This window comes from Cydia amplana, chromosome 1, assembly GCF_948474715.1.
Source record: "Cydia amplana chromosome 1, ilCydAmpl1.1, whole genome shotgun sequence".
Classification (NCBI taxonomy): Eukaryota; Metazoa; Arthropoda; class Insecta; order Lepidoptera; family Tortricidae; genus Cydia; species Cydia amplana.
The window spans coordinates 5391166-5415309 of NC_086069.1; the positions used below are offsets into that span (position 1 = coordinate 5391166).

The window sequence follows — 24144 nt, forward strand, 5'->3', positions numbered from 1 at the left end:
CGCGCATTTTCGAGTTTTTTTATGTTTTCCGAGCGCAGCTCGGTCACCCAGATATTTTACATTTATTACACAACCGAGCTATAATCAAATATATTTTTGGAATATATCTACTAAAAGGGGCCTCGAGTTTCTGACTCTTGTACCTGGAAAGTTATAAATAGATCAAGCATAGCGTTAAATTATAATTAAGCGTTACATTACTTTTTTATATAGGTATTCTAATTTTTGTACGATAGTTATGTTAAGGAAATATATAATTTTTACCATACACACTAGAAATAATAATAAACAGAAATGCTTCTTATATCAATCAGTACTACTCGTACAATGGCCACCAGAATAACCAAAACGAAAATGCTACCTGTCTATTACAGCAACGTGTAGCTAACACTTAGATATGGCTTGATTGTTTGGGGAAATGGAATTGACATTCAAAGGTTACATACGTCATACGTATGCCGATAACCTTTCTCGTGACTATTGGCTACAATGTTAAATTGATTTTTTTTTTCCATTTACAGGCAGCATTCTGCCCTTACGAGTTTTAAATTAGCATTAATAGTCAGGGCTAAAGTATTTTCAACAATACTAATGTCCTTTTAATATAACCTTTATTAATTTTACCAACTATAAATCTCTTTTTCTTTAATAAGCAAGGTAAAAACGTATTTCTATTGATCCATTATATGCCTACCCATTACCCATTTAGAACTAATTACGCAACTAAGTCAAATATCGTGTATATATGTAATATTTATGGAACATAGAGAATGAATTCGACGATAATGATTCCAATAATTTAGCGCATCAATGTAAACAAATATACACACGGATGGATAGTTCATTAATGATCTGTGCTGCTTAATTCATGTGATTAACATTAACCAAATGTGCTTTAGTGATAAACGGGACGGTCGCGAGTAGAATGCATTTACACTAATCGAGGTACGTGCTTCAATATGTTGTATGTTGCGGAAACAATATGTAAATTAAATGTTTTCTAACATTACGTAGATATTTCTGTGGAAACGCCACATTTATTATGAATAAAAAAGGTAATGTTTTTATCCTTCACGTGGTATAAAGCTACGCCACCATAAAACTTTGCGATGCTTTGCTTATGTACAACGACAACGGGTTATTTTATATCGAATTTCTGTAGAAAAAAACCAGCTATCATTATTTTTGAGAATAATATCAAATGTATATTAAATACTGATTTCATTTTAATGTGAGTAACGTGGGTTGAGTTGAAGATTTCAACATTTTCAACCATATCTTGTCAAGTTTGTCTGAACAAGTGATTACGAGCCTTTGAGGCCAATTCGGACGTACACTGACATCAAAATGATATCTAAACATCATTTAGATATCTTTTTTTCAGTGTACATTAATATTGGCCTGTTTCTGAATATTTTTTTTTATTACCTACCTATTTGAGTAGTTTTATGACAATTATTAAACAAAATCGAAAACAAGAGGGCAAAATATATTTATGCGACACCTTAATACATTTTCATTCATAAAAGCTAGACACATTTATTTATTTTTCGTGTTACAACTATAGTAGTTTATGCAACAGTGATATAATAAGGGTTCTTAAAATTCAAGGGTCGAAGTTACAAAACGAGACGTAGTCGAGTTTTGTAAAAAAAGACCCGAGAATTTTAAGAACCAATTATGAGCTGTTGCATACATTACTTTTTCTATGACAGCTGCAGCAAAAAAAAAAAAAAAAAAAAAAAAAAAAAAAAAAAAAAAAAAAAAAAAAGTTATTATAAAAAAAAAGAGTTATTATTAAAAAAAAAGAGTTATTATTAAAAAAAAAGGGTTATTATTTAAAAAAAATGAGTTATTATTAAAAAAAAAGAGTTATTATTTAAAAAAAAAAAGAGTTATTATTGTAAATGAAAACATACCTCTTTCAATCAAGATGATCGGAACTTGTATCTTTAAAAAAAATAAAGCAGTTGTATTATACTCATAAGATGACTGCTAGCAGTCATCTTATGAGCCTATAGACAAAGCATTCAAATGACATTGCTTTAGATATCACTGTCAGTCATTTAATTGACACATTTAAGTGCTGGAGTAGAAAAAAAGTATTGTAGTTAATAGTTAGGCATGTTTTCGTTTAAAGATATAGTCATATAAATTTTATATATTGTTTAATATAAATCTTTCACTTAAGATTTTGCTGTAGTAATATAACAGATTCACCCACTAACATCTACAACTAACAATATTCAATTACGTTGAACTACTTCCCGTAGCATTTTGTATTAAATTTATATTAATTTATATACAGGATGCTTCCTGTAACAGGAGCAATAAATTAAACTAAAGGCTGTACTCCTCAAACTGACCAACATTTGTTCAGCGACTTTTAAAAATTATGAATCCTTTAGACTTGCTCTTTTTCATACAAAATAAATATTGCCTTCAATGTACGCTGACATCAGTGTGTTTGACGTTGCTTGTCACGCTTTAAACATAGATAACAAAATTTGCAATACATTGCGTCTTAGAATAAAATTTAAAGTGTAATAAAATTCAAAACATGAGTTATTTTCAAAAGTTGCTGAACAAATGTTGGTCAGTTTGAGGAGTACAACCTACGGTTTAATTTATTGCTCTTATTACAGGAAACACCCTGTGTAATCTCCGAATATCAAGTGGTAGCTGACCAACTTCGAACTGGGCGAAGTTTAAGCAAACAAATAAGCAAACTTAATTGTTCCAGGTATCGTGGCTGCGAGTTTCTGACGATGAGAACTTGGAGCTGCTTACACTAGACTTAGACACGCATACTGCAGATCCAAGGTACATATTTTAATTTTACTGTGTATTTCTTGTACAATACGCCCTTCGTTGCGCATAAATATCTACAATATTATTTAAATCTTGTTTATTGTGGAGTCTCTAATGCCGACAGCTCACTTCGTGGTTAATTACAATACAATACAAATAAGTAGGTACTATTTATTGCACACCTCAATATAAAAACAATACAGGAAGAAAACAGAGCAACAGAATGAGAGGAATACATACTGAGGAATAAAATGCAAATATTGCAACTCGAAAACAAAGCACAGAATGATAGACACACATGATCAAATGCAATCAAACATTAAAGTCAGATATGAGCCCATTCTTCAAATAAAATACGTCACTTTCTGATTGACAGGAGGATATGAGGATTTAAAAATCTATTTAAGTTATGATAATTATTCCGAACAAAACACACTTTAAGTCGTATCATCAGGCATCTCGCTTGCATATTATATTAATCCCCTGTTTCATATGAGTTCCTATGATCCTCACTTAAACTTATAGCTGACTTTCTTAAAGTATTTTTGGTACTTGTAACACGGGAAAAACTTATTATATAGAAAACAGAAAATAATTCACAGTCACAATATGATACCGGAAGTCAGTAATCTTTTTGGCACCGGCCCAATAGAAATAAGGGTACCGATAGGTATAACCTTTTGGAAAGAAAATGTCCTAATTAGAAAACCAAGACGGTCCCTGCCGGTTCGTTTGCCAAGATTTTAAATTGGGGTAGAATAAAAAGGAAGAGAAAAGCTTATTATTTATATAACGAGCGATGATAATTTTAGCACACGCCTCTCCCGAATTTCGTGATTTGAACTCAAGCGGAAAAGTATCTTAATTCGGTTGTATTTTATTTTTCCATTGTACATTTACACAACAGGCAGAAATAGGATTTAAATTACACGATTTATTCGATCGACTTTCAAACATACTTTATAAATTATCAAACGGGTTTATGCATATGAATTATAGCAATTATTTAAAAAAAACGGAAATAAAATGATCTGGTCATTTTCGTTTCGGTTAAATTATTAACCATTTTCATAAAATTGTTCGTATTACTATTACAAAAAAAAAACTACGTGAAGTTGAATGTGCCTCCTATTTTGTGCCTCTAAAGATAAACCATTTTTCACATGCGCATCTAGCGCCTTAATAGCGACAGTTAGTGGTGTGCTAATTACCCTTCATTATGCAAATAGCACGAAATTTTGCAAGAAAATGACCAATGTTGCGATAGTTTCGTTGCCATTTTAGGTTTACATAATTTTCGACCCGAGTAATAATATGGTTGACCTTTGTTGAATATTTATGATAACTACGGCCTTTATCAGTCAAAACGAATTTTTGCAATGTGCCTTGGTGAGTACTAGTTTTCACAAAAAAACGTTTTTTTTTTACATAAAACTAAAATCCACCGTAAAATTGCATTTCCACCTGCTGTTATTACTTTATAAATGAATTCATTCATACCGTGTCCATGTAATTTAGGAGCTCGCTGTACATACACAGTCCTTGCAGAAAGCATATGTTATCATAGTACTCAAAGAGGATTATTTTATTAACACTCAATAAAAAATGATGTTATTGCCGTAATTCCAACGCGCCTATGCGTCAGCACGTTTAATGCCAACCTTCGTGAATTTTTGACCCTCGTCAATTTGCGACGAGGTAGGATTAGATTTGTGGTGAGGTCCAGATATTGGGTTACCACAGCTTAAGCGATCAACGTGTTAATAATATTACGTAATATAAATGAAAGTTATTGGGGCACAGTGAACAAAAATCCTACGTTGTAATGCGAGTATACTGCCAGATTCGAACTTTAAGATACATCAATAATTAATAGATCTAGAAATGATTCGGATTAGACGTGTCAGTGTCAAAAATGACGTTTTAGTTTGAAGAAACATCACATTTGACACTGACATATCTAATCCATATTGTTTCTAGATCTATTAAATTGACCTATCTTAAAGTTCGAATCGGGCCGTAAACTCGCATTTCGCTTCTTTCCTTTGTGCGTACCTACAATAATTTTTATGTCAGTAAAGGAAGAGTATTTACTTACCTGACATAAATGATAAATGAAATGTTATTTTGTAAAAGTAAGTAGATAATTCAGATCCTACCTGTAATTGAACAGAAGTAGCTAATGAATTGTGAGTACCAAACGAAGGAACATTATTCTGCATTTAGCGACGTTACATTGGAAACTAACTAGCAAATAACAAATGAATACAACAATAGGTACGCATACTCATGCCCTCTCTTGCTCATGCCTATTTCGCTATAAAGCTTTAAAAAAGTTAGGAACCTCAGCATACCTACTCCTAATAGTCCTAATTGAATTTATAATGCTAACCTTACTATAATGATATAGAGCATAATAAGGTTAGTTCAGTGTGTGTTGTTATTTGTTTTCTTCCTTTTCTTCGATTATTAAATTAAAATATTTAAAACTGATTTGAAATCTAACCTGATCCGGTTCATTCTTGGTGGAGAGCGATGAATCAACGCGGTAACGCGGCGAGCAAAATGGGCACCTTTACTGAGGTTTTGATTTATATTTGTGTTTTTTTGTAGTTTATTTTTCATTGAAATATTAACCGACTATTTTTCTTGTCAGGTACAGAGTGGATCTGGCAGGTGACAACTGGAAGCTGGCTCTTTCTGACGCAAAAGTGCAGGACTCTGGGACCTACTGCTGCCACGTGTCCACGCACCCGCCGATGTTGAGGCGAGTGCGCCTGACCGTTCATCGTAAGTATAAGTTAATACAATTTTTGGCTAAGCTATGCCTCCTGAGTCCCCCTTATTATCATTATTGCAGTTTTGAATTTGGAACCTTCTTGTATTCAATTTTAATTCAAAATTCGATTTGAATTAAATCCTTTATAAAGGCCTCAGGGACTCGGGAGGCTAGACAAGATTGACTCGTAATGGAGGACAAGATGATGATATTGCAAGTCTGAATAATTCACTCTTGCAACATAGACGTGAAAATAATTTGACTGTTTTATCATTCAACGCATAAATATGGTGCAAGGTAACAAGTAAATGTAGTAGTAATAAAAAGGAAATTGCACAATATCACATTCTATTCCTAAAATTCCATTATCGTATTATAGTTAAACCGCGTATGCTAATAATTAGCACATGTTCCAAATAATCCTATTTGGAACGTTTCCTTATTATATTTTTGTTGAAACGAAAGATTGATTGAATTGTCTGACATTGATTTCACATCAAACGTTTAATGTACAGTTAGCATCAAATAGACAATGACAAAATTGATAAAATTTCCCGGAACATTATTATCCTTATTCCTATATTAACAACGGCTCGTTGTAATATATTTGAATATAATGGCTTCCCATATAATATTTTATGTTAACTTTAATATTGTGTTCTGCTAGTAGGTAAATAGTTCATAAAATTAAATTATTACGCTAAAATGCAGAGCCTTCTATATTGCGCCATAAATCCCTTATGTAAGTATGAATAGGTAAGTGTTTAAAAATGCAATTTCTAAAATCAAATATTTTTTTAAACAAAAATTGGCAAAAGAAATACGCTTATTCTTTTACAAAACTCTTATGACAGAGATATGAGGCGTACCCGAGTAGGTACCTACGCAAAGTTTCAGAGAGGTCCTTCGGGTTTTTGTGTTCCTTCCCAATATTTATCGATGTCTGCACCAATATGTATTAGACTTGGAAGAATTGTTTTCCGAGCTCCCTAGGGTCTCTCTAATAGCCTTTGTAACTCAAGCTGAGAGTCATTATAGGGACCTTTTACATTTTATTTTCTTCTTAAGAGCTTTAATTAAGTTATTTGAAAACCGTTGGGTATTGATAATGGACAATTGTCATACAATATTCTTGTTGCAACCAAGCGGTGTCCAAATGATCAACACACTTTATTGTTTTTCATGAGCTTATTCTTTTAGTTACTAATATTTATTTCTTACTATACATAATAAGTACTTTATATTTTGTTGTGAAAGAAACTTCACTCAATTATCGCGTGTGTAAAGAGAAGAACCAAAACTTACGGGAATTTTCGGGTCGAACCTTTCTCGCTGAGCCTTTGTGCCATTGTGACTGAAGTTAAACAAAGTTTTGCTATGGACTTTTACATCTATAGGGAGAACAATTCAAGACATTTCCATGAAACCAGATGATCAGATTACCTACGTCCAAATAAAACGCAAGAAATTCGAATAATAAAAGTTTACAAAACACATAAGCTTTTAATTGTGGTCAAATATTTATGTACCTTTAATTATTTTGAACTGTCACGTTTATGACCAATGTTCGCGCCATGCGGTGTTCTCTTTGTATAGAAAATAAACTTTTTATGTATAGGGCATACAAATGTCCTATAAAAACCTTCACATAAGCTTTTTGTCAGAACAAAAACTTTTCTGTTAAATATGTATCCATTTTTATCAAACAATGGACCTACATAATATCGACTCATTACGAACTTTATAACAATGAACTATTACTCAAACTAGACTCGTTTATTTTTGGCAATTACCACAGACAAAAGCGTTTGAAAAACAAAACAGTATTACTGTACATATAAGATAAGCATATATTACTCGTATGTTACAAACAAATTGCATACCACCAATAATGATTGTTAAAAACTAATGATATACCACCAGCGAAACATTCACTAAGTAATTTTCTTACTTTTAACGGAATAAGAATCAAGGGTGATTACTTTAATGAGTATTAATTGAGCCCCTAATAAAGGCGAACAGTTTAACCTAGTTACATAAATGGATTTGGGTGTATGTAGTTTAATCCAAATAAAGAGGAAATGTTCCGTATTGCAATGCATTAGTTTCTGTCGGACCCTGATCAATAAAATGGACTTGTTGGTAATCTTTGCCAATTACTTGTTCAAAGCCGAAAATCCGTATGTGGATTTATTTGTAAAGCTTACATTGGATTGTTAAGAACTAAACTTGTTTAGCCATCATTCTGTACATTCTGTACAAAAGCTTACATTGGATTGTTAAGAACTAAACTTGTTTAGCCATCATTCTGTACATTCTGTACAAAAGACCTTCATTATGAAAACGCAACAATATTAGTACCGTAAAATCGGGTGAGTAGGGTCAAAACTGAAATTCAAACCTCGATAACATTTTATTTTTACATATGAAAACTGAATGGTGTATATAATAAGTGTTCCGGACGTTTGTATTTTAGTTTTTATTTTATTTTGGGTAGTTCCATTTCATAACTTTGACGATAAAGAGGAAAACCACCTCACCCCGTAGTGCCTCGTATTTGGGGTGAGAGGGGTTTTCATACAAAGGTGATTTTGGGAGATTGTTGGACCGATTTTTTTTTATTATGCGTATTACTATAGCTCCATTTTAAATTGGAATACATTATTTTTGTAGCAGTAGCCTTAAAATCCCTTCTCACCCCCCTCTCAAACCTTCTCTCCCCATTCATAACCCACCTCTCCCCGCGAAACCTACTTACCCCGTTTTACGGTAACATTCATTTTTTTTTGACAACGGTAGATATTTTGTGTATTTTGATACAAATGTAAATTTGTTAGTTACATTGTTTTGTAAATAAAGTTATTTCAGCCAGTATTTGTAGGCAAATACTTAGCTCATGGGAATTTAAAAAAATGAGTCTACAAATTGTATGCCGATCATGAAATGAATATAACGATGTGAAATAAAATAACTCTGGCTTTTAAACTTCCAAGTATACAAGGATATTACGAAAAATTAATTACTTATGCAGTATAATGAACATGAGATTGCAGCATTTACTCCCTTCATTTTGGGGCACACAACACAGTTCTGACACAACTTTAAACAAATATGAGAAAAAACTGAATATTATGTGTGTTATGTGCCGAAAATAACTTATTACTAGTGGGACAAATGTATTTTAAAACAATTCGGCTATAGCGTGTATACCTTCGGGGCAAACTCACAAGCATTTATTTCAAACATCCTATTATTGAAACAAGGTACCTACCTTTGTATTGACATCAACAACTATTGTTATTGTTATGTGTATCAGAGGCAGAGAATTTAACTGAAATATAATCCGGGGACAACATTACTTCGGTTATTATTTGTTTTGCCTTATACTAATTAGGTACAGCATTTTTATATTGTTTTTTGTTTTAAAACATGAGCTTTTATCAACTCGCATTTGTTGCAGCACCAGAAATCACCATGAGCAAAGAGGCCTTCCTAGAGACGGGAGAGACCCTCTCCCTCAAATGCGCCGTGTTGCATCTCCACTCGCGCGAGGCAGCTCCGACGCTGCAGTGGTACAGAGGCAACAGCTCGGTCCCACTTGATGAAATAAGGGGGGGAGTGCTGGTCGAGACCGACCATCTGACTATGACTACTCATTTACAGGTAAATACATCTAATTCAAACTGTTGTGAGACATACTCCTCCTTCTTGCTTCGTTCTCCTCAGTGCTGAGGGCCATGACCTTCTACGTGGAGCACATAAATAATGATTCCGGATCGCAGATTTCCAGCCTATCCGATCCCTTGCGACTTCTAAGGCATCGTGGACTGTCATGAGATATACTTAACATTAAAAAATTATTTAATTTTACGCTTTAGACTCACGTATTTTAGGCACTCGCGCGAGCAGCGTTCACGACGACCGTGCTTCGCGTATGTAGTACGAGTGACTAAAAATACGTGTGTCTAAAGTGTCATTCAATAGAACTTGCTAACTATGTAAACAAAAGTAAATTGACATTCAGTGTACATTTTAGTATGGCGGATTGTTTACATAGTTAGCAAGTACTATAATTGAATGACACTTTAAACCGTAAACTTATTTAAAAAACATCTCTCGTTTCCCATTTTACGTATATCTAAATCTTACGTGGTAAGATTTTCAATTTAATCCTGACTTTTTTTAAATAACCAGACAACGACACAATTGACGATTTGGCAAATGCAATTGAGGCTACTAGGAATCTACCGCATTACTTTCTACCTTATGAATCGTCTTAGTTATAAGTAGGCTTGCTGTAGGTATTCTTGGTAATTCGCTCCGGATGCATCAACTAATTCAAATCATAACCTCTTACTATACAATTTGAATATTACGAGTATATAAATATAGACAAATTTATGTTTCTTTGTAAGTTCAACTGGACTCTACACAATGTTAAATCCTGTTAAGTAAGATTAATGTCAGCACTGCACCACTGCAAAGCTAAATGGATATGCGGCAAAATTAAAAAAAGGCCCCGTTAGTAATTTTTTAAAGGGGTTTAAATAAGTGTCATTCAAGTTATTCCTTATATTCCGTAAATTAAATGGCGGGGTAGTAAAACCTTGTTTTGTTTTGAAGTGGCAAGCTAAAGCGCCCGTTTCAACAAAGTAAATTCAGACTGACACATTCAGTCGACATTTGTGTTTGCTAACACTTCAGGTTGCCTGGCCAAGGTGACATTCGCTTGCACTACGACAATGAAACGCTTTGTGTCACAGTTCCATATTAGTGCGACAGTGACAGTTGCGTTTCATTCGCTACGGAGCGTAAAAGATTGGCATGTTTTCTACGCACCCAGCGATATGACGTTGCCGAATACCATTGTTATCGTCATATACATCGTTAATACATTTTAATGAGTTATTAATTCTTCTAAACGGTTTCCAATTATCCGTTAATTCATTCCACCCTCGTCCATTGACTGCTGATTAACTTTATGACGTCCACAATGAATTTTTGATTATCCTATTAGCTTTAAGTGGATAATGAATTTGGATAATAATGAACCTAATCACTAGGTATTCAAAAAAAATTTTCAATTTGCTACATACATATAAATATAGAAAATATTGAAACATATATAATTTAATAGTAAATATTATGTCTAAAGGGGCCCACTGATTTTGACTGACGGTCCGCCGGACGATATCGGCCTGTCAGTTGTTCGGAACTGTCAACTTTTTGTTCTATCTGACAGGCCGATAGCGTGCGTCGGACTCGGACTGTTAATCAGTGGGCCCCTTTATACGCGTGTTTGATTATTTTAATATAGAAGTTACCTTAGTTATATTTTAAAAAGTATATTAATTTTAGGTGGTCGCTTCTATTTCGTTTGAAATAATATTACATAATAATATCTAGCTTTGAACTAAGCTTCTCTCAATCATAAAGATGTTGGATTTTCTTATGATTTCTATTTAAGAAAGAACTCCGTATAAATGAGCATATGGTTTTATTTTTTATTTCCGGTTATAAATTCTGCCCCGATTTCTATATTTTCATATTATTTACACCAGATTATTACTTTAAAAAGTAACATCATTTACCGCTCACCACTTGCGCTATCATACCTTACTTACCCAACTAGGTAAATAAAATTCGATTATTTACGCGATTTACGCACATAATGACACAATGGCATGATGCGTTCACACAAAGATTTAAATGATTAAGTTGTTCATGGATAACAATGGTTGTTGAATTATATTTGCCTGAATGCATTCGGAAACAACTAACGAACCTTGATTCTGTAAACGAAATTATCGCAATCCAGTGGGTTCAACGAATAAAAAAAATCTCTCTGGATCTATCTTGGATCGACTGGTTGGATCTATAGAGAATGAAGGTTCTTTTGAGATGTGAAATTGGTTTGCGCGCCAAAATACCATTTTTAATCTAATAACAAAAATGTAAAGTTTAGATTATAGTTTTGGTTATATTCCGACATTTCCCAGACTTCATGAATAGCACATTATTTACAGACAAGCTTGGCAATTATAAAGTCACCCTGTAGATTAGGTATATCTACAGGGTGACTTTGACTAAAGTAACGCATTAAAACTCTAAATAAAAAACATGCGCCGGTAATACTTCTTATTCTTTTGTCAGCCCGTTTACGAATCAGCAATTCGTAAGGAGGACTATATAGTACCTACCTAATTAGTTATCTTTTAAGTATCTTAATCTGTCAGCTCCCACGGCTCATATATGAGCCAGAACGCTTATGGTGACGTCATATCGTGGGATTCGACAGGTTAATTTAAAAAAAACCTTCTAATTTACGGCTTCCAAAATCGTACTAGAGTAAATAAATATGAATAGCTTTTACTGTACTAGGAGCCTTTGAATCTACTTTTAGTGTAAAAGTTCTGTGTCATATCTAGCTAACAGCTAATTAGCTCCCATTTACCGGACCGGTTTATGCGAGCTTCGTTTCAGCTCTTGAGTGAATAATAATGTAACCATAGCTCAGTGAAGTAAAGGTACATTTACAAACACTGCGCCAAGTAAAGTAGCAGAGTGCCATTATTTAAAAAAACATGTTTAAATAATGTTATCTTTTAATCTTATGAATTTGAAATTGATATTCGTTACGCTTTCATCGCAGAATCTTAAAAGTTGTCAAACAAAAACAAAACAGCTTGCTCTTATACAGAAAATAAGATTGAGGCAAGAGATTCGCGAGACATTGTAGCAGCAATAATTTATTGAACAAAGAAATTATGGGATTCTCCACTATTAAAGCGCTTTCAATTGAAGGGATGTTTACAAAAACAACATAACTGCTTAGAGCGGTTGACACTTTTTTAAGAACATTGTTAATCGTTTCAGGTGTCAACCAGTGTAGTCAGTTATGTTGTTTTTGTAAACATCCCTTTAATTGCTCTTAGCGCTCTTTTGCAAGTCTCACGGGAAGAGTATTTATACAAGTTCGTCATTGTACATCTATTTTTTTTTATATTTTATTAATTTTAAACTTTTTAGTTTACAATAAAATTTGTATCAACAAACATACAGACAAGTACAACCATTATCGGAATTGGAACCAAGAAATTTTAGCTTCAAAAGCAAAATCGCTGCGAACTATAAACCAAAGTGGCAGGTAAATTAAATTCGTCACGTTTCAATTAAGAAAAACTCAAGAAAGAAACAATCCTAAGTTAAAACCTTAATTATCCAGCAATGTTACTTTCTTCATGGGCAAGCCTTAATATAATATAAGTCATATTTTTATGAAGATTATTGAATTGGCCGTAAACGTGACGTCATGCTGATGGCGCTACACCCCATTTCGCTCTACTTGGTTATGTAAATAAGTTTTATGCCATTTTCACATGTATCGTACCAAATAGCACACAGTAGTGCTATACTGCTAGCTCGATTACACTTGAACATGATAGGGTCAATATGAATTAGCTCAACTGGCAAGCGTACAATTGCTATCAAGAGTATATTCTATGGAAAGTAGGTTATCATAGTAAAACCTGTCATAAAAGCAAGTCGGGTTGCCTCAGCATGTGAACAGCTCCTTATAAGAGGTAGTAGCGGGTGTCATGAGCTAAATTACGAGTATCACTTGTTAAGAGCCGGCACTAACCGCTAATGCTAGGAAACCTTAGAGGCGTGGATTGAGTGCCTTCATAAATTTGCAAGAAACACTTTTTAAATGTAAATAAACTAGATTTTCACGCCGAACACCCTTAAAAGTTACGTATACATAAATAAAGGTGTCTTAATATTTTTAAATGGGAAATAATATTTATTTAAGCATTATTAGGCTTCCGTAAAATGGCGAAAATAGCAAGTTTCGGCATGTCACAGCCAGTTTGATACAGTAAATACTTTTGGAAATAATCGCTCTCTAAAATCAAACATATTGTGTGCCCGTAATACTTCTAAACCGGGGTGCAAAATAAACAAATAAAAAATTTGTAAATACTTGCCGCGAAAATAAATTAAAAACCTCACTAGTTTTTTTTAAACTATCTTCTTATTAAAACGATGTACCTAAGTAACTAAATATGGCTTTTTGTATTGTATGGTGGAACGTAACGCTCTGGCCACGTGGTCCTACTGCCTTTGTCCTACCGATCGGACCACATGAACTTTTTTTTCCGCTTGGTCCGATTAATTGGACTACCAGGAATTTTAATTCCGCTTCGTCCTACCGATCGGACCACTTGAACTTTTTTTCTATTAGTTCGATTAATCGGACTAAGAAGAATTGTAATTCCGCTTCGTTCTAACGATTGGACTAGGATTTAATAGCTATACCTATCCTTCTTTATGTTACCTAGGGCAGAGCGGTAGCTCCCAACACAAGCTACTTTTTGATTACAGGGAGGCTCTTTCCCTTAAACTCGTCGTACCTATATTCCTCTTATATATCACAAAATAAAGAATATTGTTTTTTTTTTTCATTATAATTTTCCTCTAATACTCACCGCCCATTTCTTAATAGCATTTAATTGCCATATTAGCCGCGTGTGGGTGGAACCACTGCCGATGTGATCGCTGTAGAGGTTAGGACCAACTTTCTGTAAGCAAACACAAACATTTAACTTTTATAACATCAATCTAATATCTTCGATAAATGTTTGCTTCGTGAAGACTGGGATAATGGAATTTGTACAGTATATTCTATAATTGATTGAATAATGCCGATCTTTCTGTCGCTCTTTTATGCTAAAAATCGTAATAATTTAGACATTATTTTGGAGAAAGCTGTTTCTTGGCTTTAGGCTTTCTACGAGAGTTAGTTGAATTTACATTATACGGGCTAGTGTCTCTTCCCCATTAAAGCCACCTTTTCTCGTGACCTTTAGCCGATTTTGTTGGAAGGACGAGCTGCAATATTCTTCATATGGTCACCACTCAAAATGTTACCCGTCTACTAAGGCTACAGGCTGTCTACTCTCTGGGTTATGCCATAATTGGATATTACATACAGGAAAATTTGGTTGAACCCATAAAATGTGTATCAGAAAAAAGGTAATGATGTATATTTTTGCTGTAGCTCTCAAAACAACAAAGTTTCTGCTATATCTCACTAAGAACAATTCACACTCATCTAATTCCCAAAAAAATACCCGACTATAAACGAATTCTTGTTTTTCCGGCGCTATCGGCCCCATTATCATTAAGCATCAAGGTGAGAGAATCCGCAATTACATTATGGAAACACTCACCGTTGTTATTTTGGACCTTACGGTTTCAGACTTAAGGAAAATATTTTTCAGGCACTTGAGTTGTTATACCTTTTATAAGCCAAGACAATTACGTCTGCACGCTTTCATAGTCACAGGGAAACAACAATTTGTAAGATACTTTCCATGTGATAACCATAAGTTACCTTTTCGGTTGAGTGCCTTTTGGAGCGGGCAGTCGATGAATGATGAAATCTAGTCGCACCTTAATAACATATATTCAGATATTCAGTACTACATTTCTAGAAGCTTAAAGAACGCAAATATGTGTTTTGTAAAATAAACACAGACTTACTCAAATAAGAATGTGTTTACAATGTTCGCCCTTGTTGCTTTATTATAAAGTGATATTTGTTTTACTTAATACATTATCATATTCATTTTTGAATGTTTTATAATTATATAAAACTAGCGGCTCGCCCCGGCTTCGGACGGGTTAACAAATTATACATAAACCTTCCTCTTGAATCACTCTATCTATTAAAAAAACCGCATCAAAATCCGTTGCGTGGTTTTAAAGATCTAAGCATACATACAGACAGACAGACAGCGGGAAGCGACTTTGTTTTATACTTACTATTATATGTAGTGATAATAGGAAAGCAAGTCACATGAAGAAAGTGTAACTTTTTATTTAAAGAAGTAGGTAGGTAGGTACAACCTACTTAATGCGCCTAACCGATGGTTAAATTGAAACATCTAATTATTAAGTGTGACACAAAGCACAAGACCAAATTTACTCTATAATAATTTGCTTTCTCGCTTTAATTCAGTTCTTTAACAGGAAAACCCTGTTCCTTTACCTGTGTTCTGTAAATTACCGTAATATATTTGCCTCGCATTAAGTGGGCACTTAAATATGCTACGTGTGGTGGTAATGTATATGGAACTTTCGAAAGTACACGTATAAACGATACCATAGAGTTAAAAGACGGTTGTTCAGGATATAATAAAATATAAGTCATTTTCATCTGCGAAGCTTTACGACTTACATTATTTTCAAGTTTTTTATTACATATATACATATATTGGTGAATTCACACTTACTGCATAGGTACTTGATGTTAAATTGTCATTGAAGAAATTGAATACTATACTATACCATATAATTACTATGTATTGTCGGCCGACAACAAGCTATGGAAGCGGAGCGTGAATCTCGCGACCTAAACGAGTAAGCGCCTTTAATTTCACGGCGCTTACGACGTTTTGGTAGCGAGATTCACGCCCCAATTGTTTGGTATAGCTTCTCTATAAGAAGTAATAACTCATCATTAATCATTTAAATCCAATAAAAAGTGACATTTCAGGATTGTGTTGACCGTTAAACATTCAGTAAGATTTCCGAAGAATTCTCGTTTCTGCCTTTTTAAATGACAAAATGTAGCTCCGTCGCTCTTTTATTTACTACACAGCCGAATAAGTATTTCAAAAAAGCTAGCGATACCCCTTAGCTACTGTGTGCTTCATAATGCATCTCAAAATGTCATTCAATAGAACTTGCTAACTATGTAAACAAACCGCCATACTAAAACTGAGAATGAATCTCAATTTACTAGTAACTTTTGTTTACATAGTTAGCAAGTTCTATTGCATGACACTTTCAGGTTACTTTGTGCTACCATCACAACGACTAAAAAGAAACGAACTATTTATACGACGGAGACTGACAATCAAGCCTACAACTTTATTGTTAGTGGTTACATCATTAAGTAGGTCCATAATTTACCTTACAAGTTTATCTATATTTTCCCTTTATTTTGACAAATATATTTAAGGTAACTACTGCTACTTATTATATGCCTTATTCACAGGTGGCAAGGTTGAAAGTGGACGACGCTGGAAACTACACCTGCTCGCTACATTCCCCCCTTCGCATGAAAGCAGTTGCTAGAGTACATGTGCTACAAGGTACCTAATATATTTTATGTGTACGTACTGCTTAGACAGTGAGACATGTGGCGCAGATATATCTTAGTGGCAGAACTTTTTGTATAATCCCTAGGAATAAGATAAACTCATGAGTCATGGTAAATCCCCACTAATATTATAAATACGAAAGTAACTGTTTGCCTGTCTGTCTGTTACCGAACCGATCTGACTATCCAGTGTTTAAAATAATTTGTTAAATAAAAAGCCTTCAAAGCTGGCAGTTCTGGATTTAAATATTTAGCAATCGCATGAAAACTGACACCTATTAAGCTCTATAAGTATTAAATTTAAATCATTTTAGCGTCTAGTATAAGTTTCGGAGAAGTGCACGCTCCAATAATTCTGTAAGGTAAACGTGCTAGTGCTCGACATGCTAATGCCCGATAGATGACACCCTGCTGTCACCTCTATTGACAATGACTTAAGTTTCAGGATGACATGTACTGGGACCGCGTCGAGCACCAGTACGTTTACCTTAACATCAAACAACAATTTTATAACGTTTAATACTAGTAGTATTTACAACGAATGGACAGGCAGACAGCGAAAGTACCTTAAATTTACCTTAAATTAAAGTACCAAAAAAATTGTCATGGCTTTTTGTCCATTTCTCAGTCAATTAAAAAAATGGGTCGATTGTATACTTAGTTAACTAAGCCGCTATCATTAAAATCGAATAATAACGTGCTTGCTATAAAGCGATACCTATTCGATAACGATCCTTTATTAGGTTCTAAGAAGCCTGAGTAAGAATTAAGCCAGCATTAACATTAAGCTACAGTTACTGAAACACCGTTAAACGCCGGTATCCTAGACACTTTAGACAGGTTTAAGGCAGATAAAGCCCTGTTAAAGCGCGAGCTTAGTGCCTATCTCAAACGCTGAAAAGTGAAGTTTAAGTCTGGTTTTCCTGTTTTTGATCGAGGTTAATGTTAACTTTATTATCGTTTTTTAAGGGTACTAAAAGGATCCCGTTATATATTATTTTATAAAGACATTAACTTGTATAGAAAATTACTTCTACATGGGCCTGGCATTTTTATTAAAAAGGATTGTATATTGTGTAAAGGAAAAATTTTTAGTCAGTAAAGATGGTAAGGCCAAAACACAGTGACACGATACCATGTCGTGTCATGATGCGGTTTCGCGACGTGAAAATCTAGGACGTGCATTATATAACATCACAACATGTCGTCGTGCCGTGGTGCGATACTAATTGTAAAGAAATCATATGCACTTTTTGTGCTGACTTCTCAGGATACCTACTTCCTCTAAAAGTATTTTTTATTAAACTACTTAACCCTTGGAGGATATAATCAAACGGAGACGCCATGTCTGTAATTTTCTGTACAAAACAGTCTGCCGATTTTTGCGGGGGAGGGGAACGTCAAATGTATGCGTAACGTAAAAATAGCCATGTCAGATAAACGTCAGTCCATACATTGTGTATGACCGTTGGCCGCCTATTTTCGACAGAGGGGAAAGCCTGTTAATGGCTACTCCGTTTAGTTGTATCCTCCAAGACTTAACCAACCTAATTCTTAATATTTAATAATCTTGGGTCAATTGACTTAACTATACAGCATCAATACACTCTCTTTTTTGGGGCAATCGTGTAAAAACGAATATAACCATTAACACCTCAACAATGTCAAATTAAGTAAATAGGTTTTAGTAGCAGACAATAGCGTAACGGTGCTTTTGTGTTCCTGTAGCACGCGCTGCCGCATTACCACGTTTAGGAATTAAATTTATTCATGGTACCTATCTTATGTATTCAGTCAATTTGCTTGACAAAGACTATCACAGTATTAAATGACAAATATTAAAGCTAAGCTAGGTTTGCCATTGATTATTTAATAGTATTTGGATGCTGATAAGCAATAATGTGTTTACCCACACAAGCACCATTTTGAGAAAACGGCGCCTAAAGATTTTTTCGCGGTTTTTGAGTGTTTGTTCTAAAAATTAAAGATTTTGGTTAAACTGTTGTATTTGTCAGTTTAAATACAATTAATACTAGTGATTTATACTTATAATTTTCGTAATGAATTTAAATTTGTCGCAATAATCCCCTTTTTAGGGTTCCGTAGCCAAATGGCAAAAAACGGAACCCTTATAGATTCGTCATGTCTGTCTGTCTGTCCGTCTGTCCGTCTGTCCGTCTGTCCGTCTGTCCGTCTGTCTGTCCGTCCGTATGTCACAGCCACTTTTCTCCGAAACTATAAGAACTATACTGTTGAAACTTGGTAAGTAGATGTATTCTGTGAACCTCATTAAGATTTTCACACAAAAATAGAAAAAAAACAATAAATTTTTGGGGTTCCCCATACTTCGAACTGAAACTCAAAATTTTTTTTTTTCGTCAAACCCATACGTGTGGGGTATCTATGGATAGGTCTTCAAAAATGATATTGAGGTTTCTAATATCATTTTTTTCTAAACTGAATAGTTTGCGCGAGAGACACTTCCAAAGTGGTAAAATGTGTGTCCCCCCCCCTGTAACTTCTAAAATAAGAGAATGATAAAACTAAAAAAAATATATGATGTACATTACCATGTAAACTTCCACCGAAAATTGGTTTGAACGAGATCTAGTAAGTAGTTTTTTTTTATACGTCATAAATCGCCTAAATACGGAACCCTTCATGGGCGAGTCCGACTCGCACTTGGCCGCTTTTTGTTTATTGCGAATTGCATCATGACGTCAAACTTTCTCAAGAACGTGTCATTATACTTAACACAGTTTTGCCAATTGTGTAAATCTGCCTGTAAACTTATAATCAACATGTTATAGCACATAACTTGTTGTGGCTAAATACTAAGGTACTATAAATTTTGTTTTACAATAATCAATCAAGCCTCGATTTTTTTTCGATTTGCAAGAATGATTCAAGTGTAACAAGTTATTTAAAATCATTATAATTATAAAAATAAAAATATTTTACGAATGCACATACATTCAAATTGTTGAATTTGGCATTTAAAATGAGTTGCTTAGAAAAACTACAGCACTTTGCTGTTTTGTTTAGTTTAATTCGGCAAGCTTTCCTCAAAAATTAAACCCTTAAAATATAATGTGATTACGCTTTATAAATACCTTATTTCGATCGGCATTAGTATTTATCTAGTTAAAACCGCAACAATTAACATATTTATGCACTAAATTCGTAAAATTACTTATTATAAACATCATTTTTAGCAACATTTACCTTCATAGCGCTTCTGGTAAAACAGGACTAATATGATTTCCGCAATAATGAGTTAACCTCTCTTAAGACATTATTGACATTATAGTACGCCCTCTGGCCATTACTGCAATAAGTTAAGACACTAAACGCATTAATGCAAAACAGACAACACGTGTTAACGGATTTGTGTTAACCTTTTTTCCTTCTTTTGGAATATTTATACATTTCAAATCACTAAGGTCATTTTTGCAAAATGAAGTCGAGCGGACCAGCTACAATATGGCATTAAAATCTATTTTTTTAAGTTTTTGTGGGTTGACACATTATTGCTTATCAGCATCCATTTATGGTTGCATTTGTATAAGAGGTCAAAAAGGCGAGTTGTGTGAGTAACAACTTAAGCCGTAGACGAAATCGAAGGTGAGGTATACAACATTTTTCTATGCTACAGTCACCTAAGCTCTACGACTGCTCTATCCATTTTTTTGTACCATAAATTATTTTAGTTTAGTTATCTATAATAATAACTGCAAAAATTACAGGATTAGAAATATAAGTAATGTCTAAGATATCATTAAATAATTTAAAATTGCGTACAAGAGTACAGAGATAAGAAATGCATAGATTTCTTATGAATCTCAGTCAGAACCAAATTTGACAAAATATTCAAATACCCATATGGAAAAAATTAAGTCAGTAATGGTCAAAGGTAGCTAAAATAGGAAAATGACAGATATTTCATACTATGAACGTAATATACTAATATAAACTAGCAAAAAGCAGAGCTTTGTAAGGGCTCGCGGAGTTTTCCTACCTAAACGTACCGGACCGCGACTTTGATCCAGTCCGAGGCTTGTTCCATGATCGATCGAGTGGGCCCGTTAAGAACGCAGCTATAAGTGAGAGCAAGAAAGAAATATACTAACCGGACCCCGGTTGCTGTCTGGTACGCCTGTCTGTTACAGCTTTCACTTTGTCCATTAAAAACGTGTCCAGACGACAAAATCAAATTGCCAATATCATCCACATATAATATACAATTTCATAAGCGCTTATTATTACATCCTACACGGTCGCCCAGTACTTTTTGTAAGGAAGCCAACTGGCATTCTTATATAATGTTGGGTCAGCGAGCCAATGTCCTTGAATTTAATTTTTGCGTCCACACCACACAGTTGAGCGAAAAATTATCCCGTCTGGACACCTACTGGCGGTAATCACGCTGCTCCGCACATAAACACACACACACAGTTCCACTAGGTACATCCAGGGTTCAGCATCAGCTCTATCTAAGTGCTCATTAAGACGTGTCAGATGACCAAAACAGCGTGTGCCTGTTGCACCAAACCTATCTTGGGTACTTAATCTCCTAAGTGCAACAAACCTGAGTTCCACTCTAGGTACTGCCAGGGTTCAGCATCAACTCTATCTTGGGTAGGTACTGCTCTCCGAAGTGCTCATCATGATGAGTTGGTTGTCCAAAACAGCGTGTGTCTATGTTGCACCAAACCTGAGTTGCAATAAGTACAGCCAGGGTTCAGCATCAGCTTTATCTTGGGTATTACTCTCCTAAGTGCTCATCGATACGAGTCGGATGGCCTAGTCGGATGGAGCGTGTGCCTATGTTGCAACAAACCTGAGTTCCACTAGGTAGTGCCAGGGTTCAGCATCAGCTCTATCTTGGGTACTGCTCTCCCAAGTGCTCATCATGACGAGTCGGATGTCCAAAACATCGTGTGTCTCTATGTTGCATCAAACCTGAGTTCCACTCGGTACAGCTAAGGTTCGGCATCAGCTCTATAAGTGCTCATCAAGACGTGTCGATTGATTAAGACAGCGTGTGCCTGTGTTGCACCAAATCTGAGTTCCACTAGGAACTGCCAGGGTTCTGGCCATTTTGTTGAACTGCACGCCGACGTTGCAATTGGCGTGCAGTTGGCGTGTAGTTCCCATACAAGTTGCAGTGGTGTATATCGGCCCTAAGCCGCTGAAGTTTGTATTATAATTTGATCTTTATTTATAATTTATAATTTTAGCTGTTCCAAGCAATAGTAACACTAAAGGCGCCATTCATTGATTACGTAAGACCATTTTGGCCAGTTTTTGACCCCCTTCCCTATATGTAAAAAAATAATAAAAATAGGCTGACCCCCCTCTCACTCCTATATTAGCATATATTACGTTAGAATCTTAAGGAAAACATGAGTACACGTTTGGTTTGTTTTAGTGTTTATTATTCAAAAAAATATTTTTATGAATATTTATTTGTACGTACGTTTGTACAGGACAAAGGTACTTGAGCTCGTTTAAGCTAACTCTGCACCGTGTTTTATAGCATAGAGTGTGGAAGTATTATTATTATTTTAAACGTCATAATTTCGTAGAAATTAAAGAAAACGCATCTTTGTGATCTTACTTACGTAAGAACTATAAAAACCCTCTCCCTCCCCCTAGTAAGAAAAAACTGCGACCCCCCTCCGCCCCAAAATCATCTTACGTAATAAATGAATGGCGCCAAAACTGTTTCTCGAACTAAAAATACCCGATTTACGTTTGTTAACTTAACATGACTGATCAGTTCATCAGCGTCACAAAACATATGAGTAAATTGACCTCCGCAGTGAATATACAGCAAGATTGATTGTTCTAGTAGGTATTCACAAAAACTTATAGAGTCTGTGCGAAAAGAGAAGAGTCGTGGAATGTATGGGGCCCAATACAATCCACGACTCTTCTCTTTCCGCACAAACTCTATGCTAAATTGGGAATCAAACCAAGCGAAGCGAGGTGGGTCTGATTCCAAAATTTTAACCCATTTTTGTATTCATCGTTGTTAATGGCGTATAAGCACCATCGACATGAAATTGAAAACACCACATAGGTATCGTTGTCCGAGTACCCACAACACAAACCTTCTTGAGCTTTTCTGGGGCTTAGTCAATTTGTATTACGACGTCCAATATTTATTTTTTTACTACTAACGCCATCTGTTAGAGAAATAAATAATTAACATTAGCACGAATGTTAATTCATTATTTTGCCAACAGATGGCGCTAGTAGTAATACAAAGTGTTATTACATTATTTAATTTTTTTAGGTTTATAAAATGATATTTTTATGTTTGATAACACATCTAGACATGAATTTAAATTACTATGTTAAATCTCAAACCTAACAGTGCAGTAGTTTTTCCGTAAAGTGTACCACAAGAATGCATAGTTTGTCGAATAGTGATAGGGCTCGCTTCGCTCGCCCTAATAAATAAAAGCTTTAGCTGATAAAAATCCCTCATGTATTTTAATGTAAATGTGTTTAACAGAGTTGCTTTCGCTAACAGGTTCCAGCTTGGCCGAGCTACAGAGCGGCGTGAAGACTAAATCCAGCTATACGAGCCTATTGTTGTCGATGCTACTCGTACTTGTCATGCGCTACGAAGACAGGTGACCTACTTAGACAACTTAGTTCGCTAGTGATTGGTTCTATGTGTTCTTGAATCATTCGAGTTGACATGTTAATTACATTATTGTATGACGGTGCGCTTTAGTTTTAATATAGTAATTTGAGAATATTTTATTTTATGCAAAATTTGTATCAATTTTAACTTGAGTACACAGCCATATTCGAACTTTAAGATACGTCAAATACTAGAGATTGAAACGATATCGAATGGATATGTCAGTGTCAAACAAGTGTCAAAAGTGACGTTTCTTCAAACAAATGCGTCACTTTTGACACTTGTTTGAGACTGACATATCCAATCCATATCGTTTCAATCTCTAGTATTTGACGTATCTTAAAGTTCGAATATGGCCGAAAGTCATGAGTCATGAGGCTGAAAATTAAAGATATAAATCTTATTCCGCGACCGTGACCTTTCTTAGCTACTAAACTTCGTAATGCTTTAAATTATTCAAACAGGTTCTTGAAACTTGAAACTTGTGATGATATTAGGAGCGAGCTAAATTATAGCCCTTGAAATCATGTTTATATAAAAAATAAAAACTTGTAATACAGGATTTGAGGATACGTTTGGAAAAAAAAATCAAATAAATTTCATGGGGTTTCACGCTTTCTAGAATTACGTAAGTCAAAAGTAAACGCAGCTTTAGGTATTTAATTAATCTGAAATCAGATAACTTTAGTTTTTTATTGATTCTACGGCAAAATTGTTCGCACAGAT

General features: G+C 34.6%; 1 protein-coding gene and 1 long non-coding RNA gene across 2 annotated transcripts in view; one reads left to right on the forward strand and one right to left on the reverse strand.

Annotated features, from left to right (window-relative positions):
• The window catches only part of LOC134662201 (uncharacterized), a 216802-nt gene extending 197534 nt beyond the window's left edge, over positions 1-19268 (reverse strand). Inside the window, exon 1 of the long non-coding RNA XR_010098030.1 lies at positions 19120-19268. This is a non-coding gene — a long non-coding RNA (uncharacterized LOC134662201). The remainder of the gene's footprint in view (positions 1-19119) is intronic.
• Positions 1-23460, forward strand: part of LOC134662052 (uncharacterized) — a 58153-nt gene extending 34693 nt beyond the window's left edge. The window contains exons 5-9 of the mRNA XM_063518324.1: positions 2744-2823; positions 5468-5601; positions 9051-9253; positions 16656-16752; positions 23302-23460. Of these exons, the coding sequence (XP_063374394.1) occupies positions 2744-2823; positions 5468-5601; positions 9051-9253; positions 16656-16752; positions 23302-23408 (621 nt within the window). The 3' untranslated portion in view covers positions 23409-23460. The remainder of the gene's footprint in view (positions 1-2743; positions 2824-5467; positions 5602-9050; positions 9254-16655; positions 16753-23301) is intronic.
• Positions 23461-24144: the final 684 nt, after the last annotated feature.